This window comes from Myotis nattereri (genome assembly GCF_964212035.1).
Source record: "Myotis nattereri genome assembly, chromosome: 1".
Classification (NCBI taxonomy): Eukaryota; Metazoa; Chordata; class Mammalia; order Chiroptera; family Vespertilionidae; genus Myotis; species Myotis nattereri.
In genome coordinates this window covers 208,316,323-208,333,003 of record NC_138075.1, presented here as the reverse complement: position 1 = coordinate 208,333,003, position 16,681 = coordinate 208,316,323, and the positions used below count along the sequence as shown (strand labels likewise).

General features: G+C 48.0%; 1 protein-coding gene across 2 annotated transcripts in view; it reads left to right on the top strand.

The window, feature by feature from the left end:
* Positions 1 to 16,269, top strand: part of PGCKA1 (PDCD10 and GCKIII kinases associated 1) — a 72,946-nt gene extending 56,677 nt beyond the window's left edge. The window contains exons 1-4 of one of the 2 annotated variants that reach the window (XR_013996361.1): positions 373 to 415; positions 9,833 to 9,886; positions 11,498 to 13,075; positions 15,224 to 16,269. Coding sequence is in view for 1 of the 2 variants with exons in the window: in XM_081097694.1 (XP_080953820.1) it covers positions 9,855 to 9,886; positions 11,498 to 12,425 (960 nt within the window). In the remaining variant the exon portion in view is untranslated. Of the gene's footprint in view, positions 1 to 372; positions 416 to 9,832; positions 9,887 to 11,497; positions 13,430 to 15,223 lie in introns of those variants that run through there. The other variant, XM_081097694.1, reaches the window with a different exon arrangement.
* Positions 16,270 to 16,681: the final 412 nt, after the last annotated feature.

Below are 16,681 nucleotides of genomic sequence, written 5' to 3'. Positions count from 1 at the left end.
ACGTGTTGTCAAGTCATGTTTGTCAACAGCAATAAAGAGCAATAGCTTTGGGTTATTGAACAATTCCAACATGCCCAGCACGGGCTAAATAGCTCACATGTTGTGCCATTTAAATCTCACTGCAACCTTATTTCAGAGAAGAAATACTGAGGTGTGGGTAGATTGTTCAGTGAATGGTGAATGTCAGGAGCTGGGCCTGGTGAACTTCAAAGCTTGTCTGCCTGGGCTGACTGCTCCAGATCGGGAGCTCCATCCCCCGTATCACTGCCTAGCGCCTCTGAGCACACGCTCTCTGTCACTTCGTTGATGCAACTTGGCTGTGACACAGAGGCAACTTGCAGACCTCAATTTTCCACTTTTTTGTTGTTATAGGAAGAGAAGTTAAGAGAAACCTAATGGACAATCTTCACAACAGGTAAGCTGTTTTCTTGTTTTAATGCTATGGGAGGAAAAGTCTATTCTTTCTATTATCCATTAAATTTTCGATTACTCGGTCTTTCACTACAGTTTTTCTTATCTAAGACATTAAAACCAGTAGGCAGAGTAAACCCCAAAGTCTGTTTCTTTCTGGCACATTCGGGTTTGAGTAGAACTCGAGTTCCTCTTTACTTCTGTTGTTTGGGGCTACAATTCTCAAACACGTGAGACCCAGCTAGATCTTCACCCTGGAAGATTTTCAGTTATTCTATCTCCCAAGGCAATGTGGGGTTTCTGCAATAAAGACCATTGCTCCAAAATAGTGATTCTTAAGGTATGTTCCCAGGACCAACATCATCAGCCTCACGTGGAACTTGTTAGAAATGCAGATTCTTGGGCCCCACCCCAGTCCTGCTCAGTCAGAAGTCTGGGGGTGCGGCCCAGCCTCCTAGGATATTCTGGTGCACTCAAGGTTAGGAGCCAGGCCCTAGGATTGCAGGCCTTCCTTTCTTTTATTTCTCTCTGGGTCTTCTCCCCAACTCCCTTACCATTTCCATCTTCAGCCCGACATGGGGATAGGATCTGCTTACTCCAGTGGAACCAGCCTGTTCTCCCTACTGGGATCCTGAAAGTAGTGTGTGCATTGTCTTTGTTTGCCTCTGCAAATTCTAGATGATCAAGCTGCCTCCTTGATGCAAAACCTTATCTACCTTTATCTTGCCTCATTAGAGGGTGCATTTAAGAGAGAGTGTGTCAGAGGTGGTATCCCGCCTCCCTGTAGCATTCCTGTGATCCTGAGCTGGTACTGCGTTCCCCCTGACGTGCACCCTGGACCCCACCTGCACCATTATCTGTTCACCTTTGCCCACAAGCCTCTTCTAATCTTCCCAAGGTTACTCAGGCACTCCCCACCTTATGTAACAGATGGTATAACATTTCAATACAACACATTATTAGTCATGTCTTTATATAACTGTCTCCTATCCTGGATTGTACACTCCTTCCAGATCCCTGGAATCAAGTCCAGTACTTGCCACATCATATAGATGCTCAAGACATGTTTGTTGAATGAATGGGTGATGAGGCCTTTAACAGACAGGGGAGATCTTCTGCCTTTTTGTGTCCTAATAACTGGTAGAGCGTCTAGCCTCCAGTAGGAACTTTACTCAGTCTTTTCAAGTGCAAAATCTATTTTTACTGTAATTCAAAAAAACTTTGGGATCCCAATTCTGCACACCAAGGTTCCTCTACAGATATGGGACAGTCTGTTTTTTTCTTGTCCTCTATTTTAGGCTCCCAGCCCCGAGTCCACATTTATAAAAAAGGTGATTGGGTGTGATGTTCTCTAAGATTCGCTGTGGGATCCAGGGGGAGGAGCTGGACCCTTGCACACCCCATAGGCTCCTTCCTCTCCCAGCCTCTCCCTCAGAATTATTGTCCACACATACAGGCGGGAGAGAGAAACCCAGATTCCCCCATTTGGGGGTTGATAAGCAGTCATTGCATTAAAAGAGGCCTAAATAGAATTGCAGGAGCCTTTGACTCCATGGTGGTCTGGCCAGACGACTGAATAAACCTCATGGCCAGCTTACAGGAGACACTAATTGTCTCAAATATTTACCACGTCACTCCCTCCCTAACTTTACTACGTGGCAGAACACCTACACTGTTTGTGCCCTGATTCTCGTGTTTCTGAGACCTTCCCCATACAAAGTCCCTCTCTTGAAATTACCGTAGATCAAGCATGTCAAACTCGCGACCTGTGGGCCGCATGTGGCCCACAATGAATATTTTTGCGGCCCAGCCAATATAACGGTGTGAGCAGTTATTTATAATTATGAAAGGAAATAGGTCTCCTGTCAGATCCAGAATTACTGACATTCACCTTGGGTCAGTTTTGGAAATAATCACTGCGAACAAGATTTCCCCCGAAGCAGGAAAGATAATAGCGGAGAAGAGATGCCAAGTGTCAGGAAGAAAACATTAATTTTATCACTGCTCTTGTTCTTTTTTTTTATACTATACTTTTCAAAATAAACCTACGTTTCTATGAAAATTGGAGCTTTTGGGGGTTTTCGGGGGCCCACATAAACTTACACCTTGTTTATTTGGCCCGTGTTAGCCTCTGAGTTTGACATGCTTGCCATAGATTAAATAACCACTATATACTGCCATCTGGTGGTGAATAGATAAAACCACATCTACCTGCTTTTTATTGCATAATCCAGTGGACTCAGAAAACAACCTACCAAGACAGGTGATAGTAATACAATAGGAAATATTATATAATAGACGTAGTTACATATTATATAATCAGGAAATATTGCTAATGAAGACAATAGCCACAGTGCTAATAATAACCACACTGTACCACTTCCTAACTTTTATATCCATTTACTTAGCCATAAAATACTGGTTTCCACCTAAAAGGGTTAAGTTAAAGTGAATGAATACATGAAAGTTCTTAAAACGGTACTTGATGCACAGTCAATACTCAGATTTAAACTACTTATTATAGTTATTAATAAGCCCTGGCAGTGTGCCAGACATTTACAGTAAATGCCTTACATACTTTCATCTCCTTTAATGTTCCAAGTAATCCTGACAAACAGGAACTGTTATCAGTCCCGCTTTTCAGATTAGACAACTAATGCTCACAGAGGCTAAGAAATTTGCCCAGAGCTCACAAAGCTGATAAGGGGTGAAGGCAGAACTGGAACCCACAACTCAACATTGTTCATGTAGCCACTCTGCTGAACTGCCTGTGTGGTGTGATGGATCTCCCCAAATGTTCGTGTAAATGCCATCCTGCCCCACACATCTACCCCCACCCCACAGGGTGCCCTGATCTGGGTCCTCATCCCTCCCAGGGACCTTGCCATGACACCCACTCTCTCTCCACCTCAGGCTCCAGGGTGTGGGACACAGTTCCAGAGGAGATGGGCCGCGGGAGGGGGGAGTTGAGGGGAGCTTTCTGCTGTCAGTCGGGATCATGGGTCGGGTCCGGTGAGTGTGGACTTGGGACCCAACACACCTCAACGGCAGCGCAATGGGGTGTTGACAGCCCGTTGAGCGGGGTTCCCACCTGTAAAAGGTGATGTCGGTGCCTCCCTGGCAGTGGAGTTCTCGGGACTCAATGAGGTAACTGTACTCCGGGCTGAGCTCCCTTCTTCCTGAGTCGCTGTTGAGATTACTAGAATCGATTCACAAGAAAACCCTGGTGCCGTGGACTCCTTTTGCAGATAAAGAAACAGGCAGGCCCTAACCGGTTTGGCTCAGCGGATAGAGCGTCAGCCTGCGGACTGAAGGGTCCCAGATTCGATTCCCATCAAGGGCATGTACCTTGATTGCGGGCTCATCCCCAGTACGAGGTGTGCGGGAGGCAGCTGATCGATGTTTCTAACTCTCTATCCCTCTCCCTTCCTTTCTGTAAAAAATCAATAAAATATATTTATTTTTTAAAAGAAAGAAACAGGTAGGAATCCAGAGAGTCTACAGCTTCCCCACCTCCCGCGGTTGGTGACAGAGCTGTTGCCGGGACCCACGTGTCCTACACCCAGTACAGACTTTAGGGGCTGCGTTCACCCAAACACCACATTGCATATTAGCTTAGAGCCCAGGACTCCAGCAGATGATTAGGGCTGTCATCCTGACAGTTGTTTTCCCCAACATGTTCCACAAAACACAAGTTGTGTTGGTTGTTAATAGTGTTTTGTGGAAAAAGAAAAGGTCTGTGCTCACATCATTTGGGGAAGTGCTAGGTTAGGCAGAGTGAAATAGTTCCTGTTCATAACTATGAATGTGTTCATTCCCTATTCTCTGCTGTGCCCAAACCTACTTGACCAAGGAACCCCCTTGTTTGTGGGTGTTCCTACAAACACATCCCTGCACCCTGACAGCCCATCAAGCCCAGTTCTAGGTGATGCTAACACCTGTGTCGTAGACATCGGCTATTGCGAGTGCATAAATGGGCCGTTTGATAGTGATAATAAAGGGGCCCGTAGAGTCTCCGGGTTTCTCACCATCAATGAAGCTCAGCCTCTTTAGGAGAACGGGAAGCACAGCGGGAAACCATGGCCCGGCGAGTTTGCAAAGCCTGCTGGGGAAAGGAGGATCTGGCTCTGCTGAGGAAGTAGGTTGGGGAGTCAAGAATGTATCTTTCTTTTCCAACTGGAGATTGGGCGCCAGCTGTGAAGGGGGGCAGGCATCTTTCCTCTTTTCTGGAGCACCTGGGAGTTATTTTCATTCATTCCCCTTTTGAGTCTGAGAGCTCAGTATCCAGAACCGGCTCGCTAAATATTTGTCGACTTCACCTGCTGACCAGGTGACCTGGGATCCCGACTATTTTCTATAAACATTGGCCAGTTGGGTTTTCAACACGGAGCTGTACTTTCCATGTTTGATTTTAATCTGTCTCTCTTCCAAGCACTTCAGCTCCGGTAAACTCTAACCACTTCCCAGCAGCTGCTTTGGAAGCTGGCTGAACGGAACCCCCAACGCGGAACCTCCTTGACCTTGGGATCACACGCGGGAGGTTCGGCTGTTTGCGGGGGGGGGGGGGGGGGGGGGCGGGCGGGGGACCAGGGTTCCTCCCCTCCCTCTCTCTCGGCTCTTGCACGTGGCTTTTCCTTTTGGGCCACAGGGCAGTGTAAGATTTGACCATAGGAAGGTAAACTCTCTACAGGAATAGTAACGTCAAAAATTCCATATGGGCCACTCACTCATGGGCACATGACACTTACCAGTCATCGCTTTGTTGGAATAACAATATGAGGTGCTCCTTAGTGAGCTGGCCTTGCGCTGGGTTAGGCATTGCCTGTGAGGAGCCTGTGTTTAGCAGGGCAGCAGACAGCTGAGGACACCCCAGCACTAGACACTAATTCCCTCTTTATAGGGGGCAGCCAGAGGCCAGGAACTAGGATACTGTGCCTTCGAGGCCCAGCCCTGGGACTGCCGTTTGAGGGCAGATCTTCAGTAAATACTCAGAATGACAGCTGCATTCAGAAGGTCTGTGGGATTTCAACAAGCTTATCTACTGTCTTAGTTCTGTTTATGAATGTTGCTTCATATAAAATCTTATAATAAAATTATTTAAGTTAAAAATAAAAGAATCCCCACACAAACGTTGTAACCAGAGTCCCCAAATGTTGCCATTTTCCACACTGAGTTTATTCTTTGTTTCTACACACACACACACACACACACACACACACACACACATTTTTTTCCTGAATCATTTTAGCAAGTTACAGATCCCATAAATACTTTATTTTACTGTGTATTTCTTAAGAACAGGGTCACTTTCTTATATATCCCCCCCCCCAAGTACAATGATTCAAATCAGGAAATGAACATTGATTTAATACTAATAGCTAACCTATACAGGCAGTCCTTTCTGACCCGGGGAGCCTTTCCCTATATTCCCTTCACTTCCTGGTGAATTTTCAGTCAATTTCTGTCTGGTTAGCAAACTGGTGGCTCTCCCCTCTTGTCCCTTCTTCCCACCTCCACCCTCTCCCCCTTAGGAAACAGGGTTTTCCGGCAAGGAGACTTGCTAGTAACAGATGGGACATTGTCTAGTTCATCTTCAAGCACTGGACTGTTAAACGTCCACACCAAACGCAGGACAGAGTCAACCCCCAACACGGACTCCAGGAGTGGGCAGGTGCCAGCACCGATGGACACGCCCCCTAATGGTGTTTGCTTTGCCCCTGTGTAAACGGGAAGGATCTGCCCTTTGCTTCTCTGTTGCTTTTTTCTACTCCAAAGAGAAAGCAGATTTCCACCCTGCTCAAGCATAAAGGGCACCTGACAACTGACTTCTCACCTGTGAGCTAGCTGTCGTCCAAGGGGGGCAGGGAAAGCAGATAGTCCGCCCGCTTTTAGCTCAGTCTGACTCTTGGAGTGTTTTTCCCATTTGCATCCATGGATCACACAGGTAATGGGTGTTCCTTTTTGCACCCAGCAATGGGAGGACGCCTTCCTAAAAGCAAGATATAGATGTGGGGGTGACATGGAAAGAGAAAGAAATTGGATTTGCTATTAGGAATCATCAGATAAGGACAAATCATTGTAGATAGGGCAGGCAGGGCTTGGCTGTTAATACGTTAGTCCCACCCCTTTCATCAGCCGTCACACAGCCTTGGACACTGGAGCTGGTCTCACTGGGAGAAGGAATGTCGCTGGGGAAGGAGAACAGGGGTGAGGTGAGCGAGCAGACCCCGTAACCAGGCAGAGGCCCGTGCACACTGAGCTTGGGAGAGGCTCGGAGCATGGCCCTTGGGCACGGGGCCAGGTCTGCAGGAAGCCCCGGTGGTATGCCCTAGAGGGGAAGTGGGAAGAGAAGCCAAACTGGAAATTTGATCCCAAAAGGGGACAGTCATTGAAACATCCTTCACAATTAGGTGGTTTTGAAGGAAAATATAGATCCTGTGGTTTTCCTGAGGGAGTGAGAGGGGGTCTTAACAGCCACAGATGATGACGTGTAAATTCTGTAAGAAACGGAGGTGCTGGCTCTCTCATTGGGCCGGTAAATCTCAGCAGTCATTGCATCTCTGTGCACGTTGCTTATGTGGCCATGGCCACCGCAGCAGAAGGTGGGACAGACCCAGCCTGGCCAGGGCTCCCCAAGGTGGACCCCAGTCAGTCTCCGCATCGCTGGGAACACAGGGTGTCACTCAAGACATGTCTCTGTCTTCCTTCCTTCCTCTCAGAAGGAAACCTCCCCCTGGACAACGCTTAAACTCACCGTCCTAAAGTTGACCTCCCTGGCATTTTTCAGTACGTTATTCTCATCTATGGTCTGCCCTCTCTCAAACACGTAAACACCTTTCTTTTTTTCTTTTTCTTTGAGGTTTTCTTTTTTTGTTTGTTTGTTTGTTCTTTGGTCCCCTTTCCTGGCTGATTTATTTTTTTTTTAATAGAGACCAAGATAAACAAAGGTAGTGCTAGCATGGATGGGCAGGATTTTAGAGCAGGGTGTGGACGGGCAGGGGTGAGAGGGGAGGACAGGAGTTGGTGGAGGACAGGAGGTGCACGTGGTACTTTTCATGCCATTTGTCCAGCTAATCCTATATAATAAAGCAGTAATATGCAAATTGACCATCACTCCAACACACAAGATGGCCGTCCCCATGTGGACACAAGATGGCCAGCAGGGGAGGGCAGTTGGGAGGGACCAAGCCTGCAGGGGAGGGCAGTTAGGGGTGACCAGGCCGGCAGGGGAGGACAGTTGGGGTGGGACCCAGGCCAGCAGAGGAGGGCAGTTGGGGTGACCAGGCCTGCAGGGGAGGATAGTTGGGGGGAACCAGGCCTGCAGGGGAGGGCAGTTGTGGGCAACCAGGCCGGCAGGGGAGGGCAGTTAGGGGCGACCAAGCCAGCAGAGGAGGGCAGTTTGGGCAATTGGGCCAGCAGGGGAACAGTTAGGCATTGATCAGGCTGGCAGAGGAGTGGTTAGGGGTGATCAGGCTGGCAGGCAGAAGTGGTTAGGGGCAATCAGGCCGGCAGGCAGGCGAGAGGTTGGGAGCCAGCAGTCCTGGATTGTGAGAGGGATGTCCGACTGCCCTCAAGGAGTTCCAGATTGGAGAGGGTGCAGGCTGGGCGGAGGGACACGCACGCGCGCGCGCGCGCACACACACACACACACACACACACACACACCGTGCACAAATTCTGTGCACCGTGCCTCTAGTATATGAAATATTAGCAGAAAATGGGCATGAAGGGGGAGCAGGGGCCGGAAACAAAACCCTGGGGTAATGTAACTGAGAGCTTTGAAGGAGGAAAAGCTTGTACACACGTATTCACTGGCTAAGCTCCCAGTGATTTCTCTGCCCGTCGATCTCTGTTGCACTGGGGTTTGGGTCTTTCAGTCGGTGCCACGTTGGTAGAAATATACCATTTCCCTCTTATGCCCGAAACAAGCCTTACTGGATACTGTTAAGGCTGTTGTGCGTATGTGTATGTTGTGGCTAGATTACATCTTCCTTAGGTGGAAGACCTTCATCTTTTTTTTTTTTTTTAAGCATGCTGTATCCAAACAGAGCTGAATAATAAGCATATGCTTAGTATGAATATTCACTTGTATATTCCCCGGCAACACCACGTGCTAGTATATTGTTATCCCCATTCACAGATGAAATAGCTGAGGCCCTAAGTCACAAGCCAGTAAGAGGCAGAGCTGGGCTCTGAACCAGGTAAGCCAGGCCACTCTCCCCATCTCAAATCTGTGATCACATCCGCAAAGATTTGTTTGTTTGGTTGGTTGGTTGGTTTTGGTCATATGAGGTAGCATTCACCAGTTGCAGAGGGTAGGATGTGGCTGTTTTGGGGGTGGGGCATTTTTAGCCGCCATAGGGGGTTATTTGTGGATTTGACTTATCAGTGCCAACCTAGTCCCTTGTAACCAGCCAGCCAGTCTGTAAAGGGGAAAGGCTTTCTCTGCGGGTAAAGGCTTGTGAAGCAGCATCGTGGGAAATTCTTCCATGACTGGAGGAAGGAGAGAGACCAGGGGAGGCAGTAACCCCATCAACTGCGAGGGATCTCTCTCTGTTTCAAGCGCACGCGTCCTGTGGACACAGAGGGACAGGGGCTTTAGCCTGTCTTTGAGAAGGTCGCACATATTAGAAATGGAGAATGACTCAAAGCAAAGACCAGAACAATGTAGTCCGTTTCCCATGCAGAGAAGGTTTTATTCAGAGGGCAATGTGCAGGGGGGAAAAAATGCCACCTTGGGAAAAGGCGGGAGACAGTGGGCAGGTGAGAAATGAAAGAAGCACAGACTGAGTCCACCTGCCACCAGGAAGCCACTTGAACTGCAAGAATGGAGTCCACGAATTGTGGCCAGAATCAGCCCAGCGCTGGGAAGGGCAGAGCAGGAGCAGGCGCGTCAGGTGAAGCTGGTGATGATGACCTGGCTCTCACCTCCTCGGGTCTCTAACGTGGAGCACATGGGTCAGCTGCCTCATCCTGAAGTCCTTGAATACTTGAGTAGCTAATCCCCGGCATGGACACCTCCCCTCTCTCCGACACCTCCTGCTGCCCCTGGTTAGGCTCCCGTGTCCCCCAAAGAAGGCAGTGGAATAGAAAACGCGCAGATCCTTTCAGTCCCGCCTTTCTCTCCCCAGCGTTCTTCAACCAATATTTCCTCATTTGCAAAATGCAAATGACATACGGAACTCCCAGGGTGGGGGAAAGGGTTTGGCACAGAGACAAGTATCAATAAATGTTTGAGAGCTCGGAATCAGTGATTTCCGATACATATAGGCATTCTAGTGCCTCCCTGGCCCACATGTTACCTTTCTGCCAAAAATTGTGACTCCACTAACTTGTGAGTAGTTAGGAAAGAAAAAGCAAACCTAATTGATATTAGAATGTTATTCACTGTGTTTTCTCCCTTTCATGTTTTCTTTTCCAGATGATAACAAAAAATAATCCAGATGGGGTGCAGGTGCTGTAAAATGATACAAAGGTAAATTTGGGGGGGGGGGGGGGAATACCTCATTCGAATGGAGGGATTCACGATTTCCATGGAGGCCCTCTTAAAGACCCTGCGTTGATTCTGCATTTATCTCGTTGGGGCTTGACCAGCATTGCCAAGAAATTAAGAATTTGGAACTGCTTTGATGTCATTTAAGAGCACATGTGGCCTAGATATTAAAACCTTTTTTTGTTGTTGTTCCCTTCTCAGAGATGTTGGGAACTCCGACATTCTCTGAGATTGAATTTGGTTTGGGCTGAATTTACATTTCTCCAGGGAGTAATGCAAAGCAAAGCTTCAGTTTTGGAGGATGCCTGAAATGGCCTCACTGAAAATAAATCGCCCTAGTCACATATGTGCTTTTAATATTTTCCAGATTCTATCCCAGAATGTGGGTAATAAGAACAGAATTCTCTATAAAACAAAGGGGAAAAAATTAACTAATGATTTTGCTTCCTTAACAAATTTATGTGTTGTTATAGTTCTATTCCATATCTACATATACATATATACTTTTATCCATATGTAAGTATATACACAATACATACATATGTAAATGTTACTCCACTGTAATCATAATGTGATCTTACACTTAACCAACAATCCGATATAATAAAGACATAATATGCAAATTAACCCTCATGCCCTCACAAGATGGCTGCCTATGACCAGGCTGGCAGGGGGGTTAGTGAGGGACGATCCAAACGAATGAACAGCAGGTTGCGTGGGGCGACCAGGCCGGTGGGGGTGCCGTGAGGGGTGAGCAGGACAGCAGGGGAAGGGGAGGTGGTGGCAGTTGAGGACAACCAGGCCAGCAGTGGGGGTGGCAGTTGGGGGAGACCAGGCCTGCAGGGGAGGGCAGTTAGGGGTGACCAGGCCAGCAAGGGGGCAGTTAGGGGCGATCAGGCCGACACGCAGAGGCAGTGAGGGGCAATCAGGCCAGCACACAGAGGCAGTGAGGGGAGATCAGGCAGGCAGGCAGGTGAGCAATTAGGAGCCAGCGGTCCAGGATTGTGAGAGGGATATCCGACTGCCGGTTTAGGCTGGATCCCCGGGATCTGGCCTAAACCGGCAGTCGAACATCCCCCAAGGGGTCCCGGATTGGAGAGGGTACAGGCTGGGCTGAGGGGACACCCCCCCCCCCATACGAATTTCATGCACGGGGCCTCTAGTATTTATTATACGTATCTTTCATGCTAGTCCAGACTTCATATTTATCCTTTTGATGACTGCATAATATTCCATTGAGGAGATGTACCCTCAATACGTAACCAGTTATTTTCCTGATTCTGCACATTTATTTTATTTTCTATTTACTTTTTTTGCTTGTTTTTAAATTCCATGAACTTTTTTCTGAACCTTCTTCCCACCCTCTTTTGAATCTTAAGATCTATTTCCAGTGGCAGAACACTTTTATGCCAACTATATCTATTTGATTTAGACACACATATAGGCTTACATAAGTAACTAAACAGAAATTGACAGGAAGAGAAGCAGAGCCTATCGTAGAGATTATTAATAATGGAAGTTAGTGATTAATACAGTGATGAACAAATAAAGTTAATCCACCTGACTGACCCTCATTATCCTCCCCTCCCCCAGCTATCTCTTCGATCCCGTTCAAGTGCCCTCCCCCGGCTATGTCAACGAAGTGAGCAGCTGCAAGTTGGAGGAAGAGGACACTGTTAAATTAAAAGACAAACAGAGCAGCGAAGTCCTGGTGCATAAAAATGACCTTCAGCGGGAGGGCCTGAGGAGGACGGGGAGCAGAAGCCGGAGGGCTGGGCCACAGGAGCCCGGCTGGCCTCCTCAGGGGCCGCACCCTCCAGGGGACACGGGAGGAGAGCCCTGTGCGGAGAAGACTGGTGGTGCCGTCAATGGCATTGGGCCCGCGGCTGCCCTGCCGCCCCCAGGAGATCCTGGGCCCTCCCAGGGTGGCACAGGTTCCTGGGCCAGTACCGCCAACAGCGTGCCCCCAGCTCACCCCTTCCTGGAAAGAGGGGGCGCCAGGGAAACGGACTGTGCGCTGCCGGCCTCGGGAGAGGCGGGAGTCGTGGGGAATGGAGACTCCAGAGTTTCTTGCGAGGCTGAGGGTCCTACGGTGGACGTGCCGGACCATGTCCCCCAGATACCAGCCCCGGACTACCCTCCACACCGGGGCTCGGCTGGCGACGACGTGGATCACGAAGAAAAAGAGGTTTTCCAGGGCCATCCCAAGGAGGAGCGCCTGGAGGAAGCGCGCCCAGGCGCGGAGGAGCAGGGCTTGAACCTGCCCTTCTCCTTCCCGGGGAAGCGACGCTGGGATTCCTTAAACGGGGCGGTGGCCGCGGAGGTCCTGAGCGCCCACTTTAAAGAAGAGGACCCCGCCCGGGCCGCGCCCGTGGCCGATGGGAGGAACGGGTGGGAGGACGCCCACCGCACCCCAGGAGACGCGAGCGGGGAGGCGGAGGAGGAAGACGCGGAGGTGGCGGAGGCCCTGGCGGCTTTGGAAGCGGCCACGGCCGGGGAAGACGTGGACGACGTGGATTAGGGGAGGGACTGGCGCGTGCAATGGAGCTGGTGTCACAGGGGCACTGGGTGTGATTGCTCCGCAGAGCTGAGCTGAGTCTGCAGCGCGGGGCAGCCCTGCCTGTTGTTTACAGCCAGCCCCGTGCTGATGACGGAGTGCCCGTGCCCGCTCCTTAAATGTGGAGAGCGCCCCTGTGGGTGGCCCATCACTCAGGACACTGGAACGAAAAGCAGCGTGGGCCATGGTGCCGCTGTCTGGAAATGAGCCTCTTCGGCTACCCCCAGAGTCCCCACAACATCTGGTGCAGCTGTGCTGGAGAATTCTCTGAAATCCCAGTGCTTCGCCCCAGAGCACAGACTCCCGGAACAGTCTGTTAGACTGTCGTTGTTTTTGTTAATCCTCACCCGGAGATATATTTTCCATTGATTTTTAAAAAGAGTGAACGTGGAGGAAAGAGAGAGACATCGATGTGAGACACATCCATTGGTTGCCTCCTGCAGGCCCCCGCAGGGCCAGGATCCAACCTGCAGCCCAGGTGCATGCCCTTCAGAGGGAATAGAACCTGTGAACCTTCAATACACAGCCAGCCACAGAGCCTCGCCGGCCAGGGCCTGTCTGTCAATTCTTCATCTTGCCTTTGAGAGCCAAACGTTGGCCCCAAGCTCGAAGAGGTAACTACCCCACTTAAAGTGCCTACTGTGTGGCCAGAGCGTGGCCTGCATTCAGGGACAATCACCCAGGGAGCTAGTAACTAACCACTTGTTTGACAGGAGGTAAGCTCAGTGGCACTGAGGGAGGAGCTAAACAATGGTTAGTCATTGGCCGTGATATTAAGGCACCTTGACCTTAACTTTTTTATATTACTTTTTAATCTCCTTTGGGATTGGGGAGGCTGGTCAAAATAATTGTTGAAACTCCTTATGTCATATTTGGGTTCGAAGTTTATGAGATTTGGAACAGTGAAGAGCTATATAGAGTATTTTATGCCATTTAATGCCTGATTCTGATTAAAAAATAACAACCTATGTGGTTGCCTGTATTGATTCAGTGGAGCTTCTAATATTCCCAGATGGAGTGTCAATGACCTTTGATGGTTGTTGTTTGTGCGTTTGTTTTTCAATTTAAAGAGCCAGACTTCTAAATCACACTTGAGGAGGAGACCGGGTTACTTTGCTGAGAATGGCTCTGGCTCTCTCTGTCCTTGGGGTTCATTCAGACTCTTGACAACATGACTAGCTGTGCCTTAAGGACGAATGAGCCCTCTCAGGGTTTTCACCTCCTAATTTACAAAAACAAGGACAGCCATTCGGACATGGCTCGATGGAGAATACATAGGATGGTCAAGACTATCTAGAAAAATATAGACATGGAGATGCTTTAGTTGGTATTTCATAACAGGTTCTGGAATCTGACTGGCCTTGGTCTGATTTTTGACCTTGCAATGGGACCTTGGGCAAGTAATTTATCCCTTCTATTTGCCTATCTGTTAAGTGAGATGAGAATAATCTGTGCCTGCAAAGATGACACAAGGTTATGCAATGTTTAGCACAATGCCTGGCAAACAGTAGGCACCTGGTAAAGTAAGTCTTCTTAGTTAAACACCTCCGTTAAACAAATATTTACATCCTCACAACTGAACATGTTAATACAGTGAAGTATATACAGTGTCCTCATGCATTTTGGTAGTTATTTAACATAAAACATGATTTCTGAGCCTCCCAGCGTCTTTAAGGACGGTACCCTAAGAAATAAAGACATACATTGCCCTGGGTTTGTTTGGTGACAAGCCACCTCTACATACAAGGTTAGTCAGAACCCCTAAAAGATAGACTGTTGGCATTGTTAATGCATGTGTTTGCTATTGTATTTAGTACACCAAATGCTTAATATTTCAGAGCGGTTCCTTCAACAATTTCTCACGTGCATCTGCTGGGATTAGGTCCCGCTGCATGTGAGAAATGGCTTATAAAGACAGAGTTTTATTTACCTCTTATGTCAAAAGTCTGGAGGTAGCATTTCGGGCTGGTAGGGCATTCCACGGTATCAGTGACACATGCTCCTTCTATTATCTTGGCTTCCTTCTCGAGACCACTGTGTGGTCCATAATGGCTGCTGGTTGCTTTCCATGTAGAAAAGAGAATAAGGAGAGTCATTCTGACATGGTTCACTCCCTCTCTACTAAGGACATCCCAGAAGTATAATCCAGTCTTTCTACTTATTCCTCATTGGTGAGCATCAGTCATTTGGCCACATCTAGCTGCAAGAAAGGCCAAGGAAACTTATCTTTCTAGCTTGTGTGCAGGGCTTTCCCTAAGAAATTCAGGATCCAATCACGGAGAAAGGGGAAATGGACTTCGAGTTTTGAGGCGGCCAGCCTACAGTCTTTGCACACCAGGTCTTCAAAGCACACAAGCCTGGGATAGAGCTGGTTTGCAAGAAGTTAACATTGTATTGGCATTTAGTATAACACAGAAGGGGGTTACACCTTTGGTTCAGGGGAAGGAGGCCTGGGCAGCTACATCTGTCTCCGCTCCCCCCTGGCATCTCTCTCAGAGGGCTAAAGGAAGGAAACTCAGGTGAGGGGGCAGGGGAGGCCTCTTCCCCTTGCACAGAAACACACTTCTGCATATGTACCTAATTTTCCATTTCAGGGCTGCTGTCGAAATTTCGCCATGACTGACAACCCTGCTAAGTGTTAAATGTTCTTTTTCTGCAAAACAATTGCTTGAAAAGGTTAACAGATGACCAAGAATTTCAAGTGTTTTGGTGGTTGTTTTTTAAGCAATCCTGGCCCCTTCTGTCTTTGCCCCCATGTCTAGACTCCACCAGAGGCTGTCAGAGGAAGTCAAGATCTTTAGGTTGAAAAGACATTGCAGCCTTAGCTTTATCCACCGGGTTGTCTAGCAGCTGCCGAGGCGTCCAGTGTCTTCCTTCTGGAGCCGGTGCCCCGGCCGATCAGAAAGTATGCCCATAGGCATGAGCCTGTCCAGAACGTTCTGGACCACGTGAAAGCTCAGACGCACTGTGAATGTCAGGCCCCGGCCAAGATGAGGAGTGGACACCACACACAGTTCCTGATCTCCGCAAGCCTCACCAAGTGGGTATTTACCATAAAAGCTTGATTTTTTAAAAGATAGTTTTCTATTGTTGAAAGTATTACATATGTCCCCTTTTTAATCCCTTTGACATCCTCCAGCCTGCCCCCATCCCCTGCCCCTGGTCTTCAGCAGCCTATTGTCTGTGTCCATGGGTTATGCATATCAATCAAAGACCTGTATGCATATACGCATAACTTAAAGCTTGATTTTGATTGAAGATTTTTTTCGATATTACATATAGGCTTCTTGAGCTAAGAAGTGGCATTTCACTTTGTACTGGAGGAAGTTAACTACTATAACAATGTGAAAGTCAGTCCTTTCTCCTGGTTCCCAAGGTGGACAGTAGCACACTGTTCTGTCTAACCAGCTCCCCAATAGAATGGAGGGAATTTGGGGCTTCTCAGCGCTCACCCATGTGTCTGGGCTCGGTAGTGCTGGCCAGTCACCTTTCCCGCTTTCTGCCTCACCCTGGCCCTGATCCTGTGCACCCTCACCTCCCGCTTTGAGTCTGATTTTTAGGAGGCTTCTGTATTTTCTGCTTTTAAGCATCTTTGGAATAGTTGATATAAAACAAGGATAAAATATGGCCAAGAGACCGAAAGGTAGACAAAGAATTTTACGCACCTCCCTTTACCAAAACTACACATTCCAAACTAACACCCGCAAAACAGTTGGTGGACAGGCTGATTGGAATATTTGTTTAGTCTGGATCTTGCTACTTTATAAGCAAAACCATAAAATTTTCTTATGACATGAGTTACCAACTTAAAAAAAAATCCCACAAAAATAATTGCATTTCCAGAATGAAAAATATTTTCCTCCTTTTTCATGCTTTAAAATAGTCCTAAGGCTATGGAGAATGGTGTGAGTGAGCCTTGGTACTTAATAAACAAGGAAGGTTTCACGGGTCAAAGAGGGTTGATGGTCTCGTCTCACTAACACTCTCTGTCTTAAATGTTGATGCTTAGAAAAAAAATGAAAAGGGGCCCATTTATGAAGCCGTAAGATCATAGGCGCTCAGATTTTCATGACATCAACCATGAGCCAGGAGACAAACCAATGACTGTTACAAAATTTTAATTAAAAGTTTGTAAGAGAAAGAAGTTATTACAAGAAAAACATCGGCAAAGACAACATTTCAAAATAATTTTCCAAGTAATACAATTAGTGATATAGAAA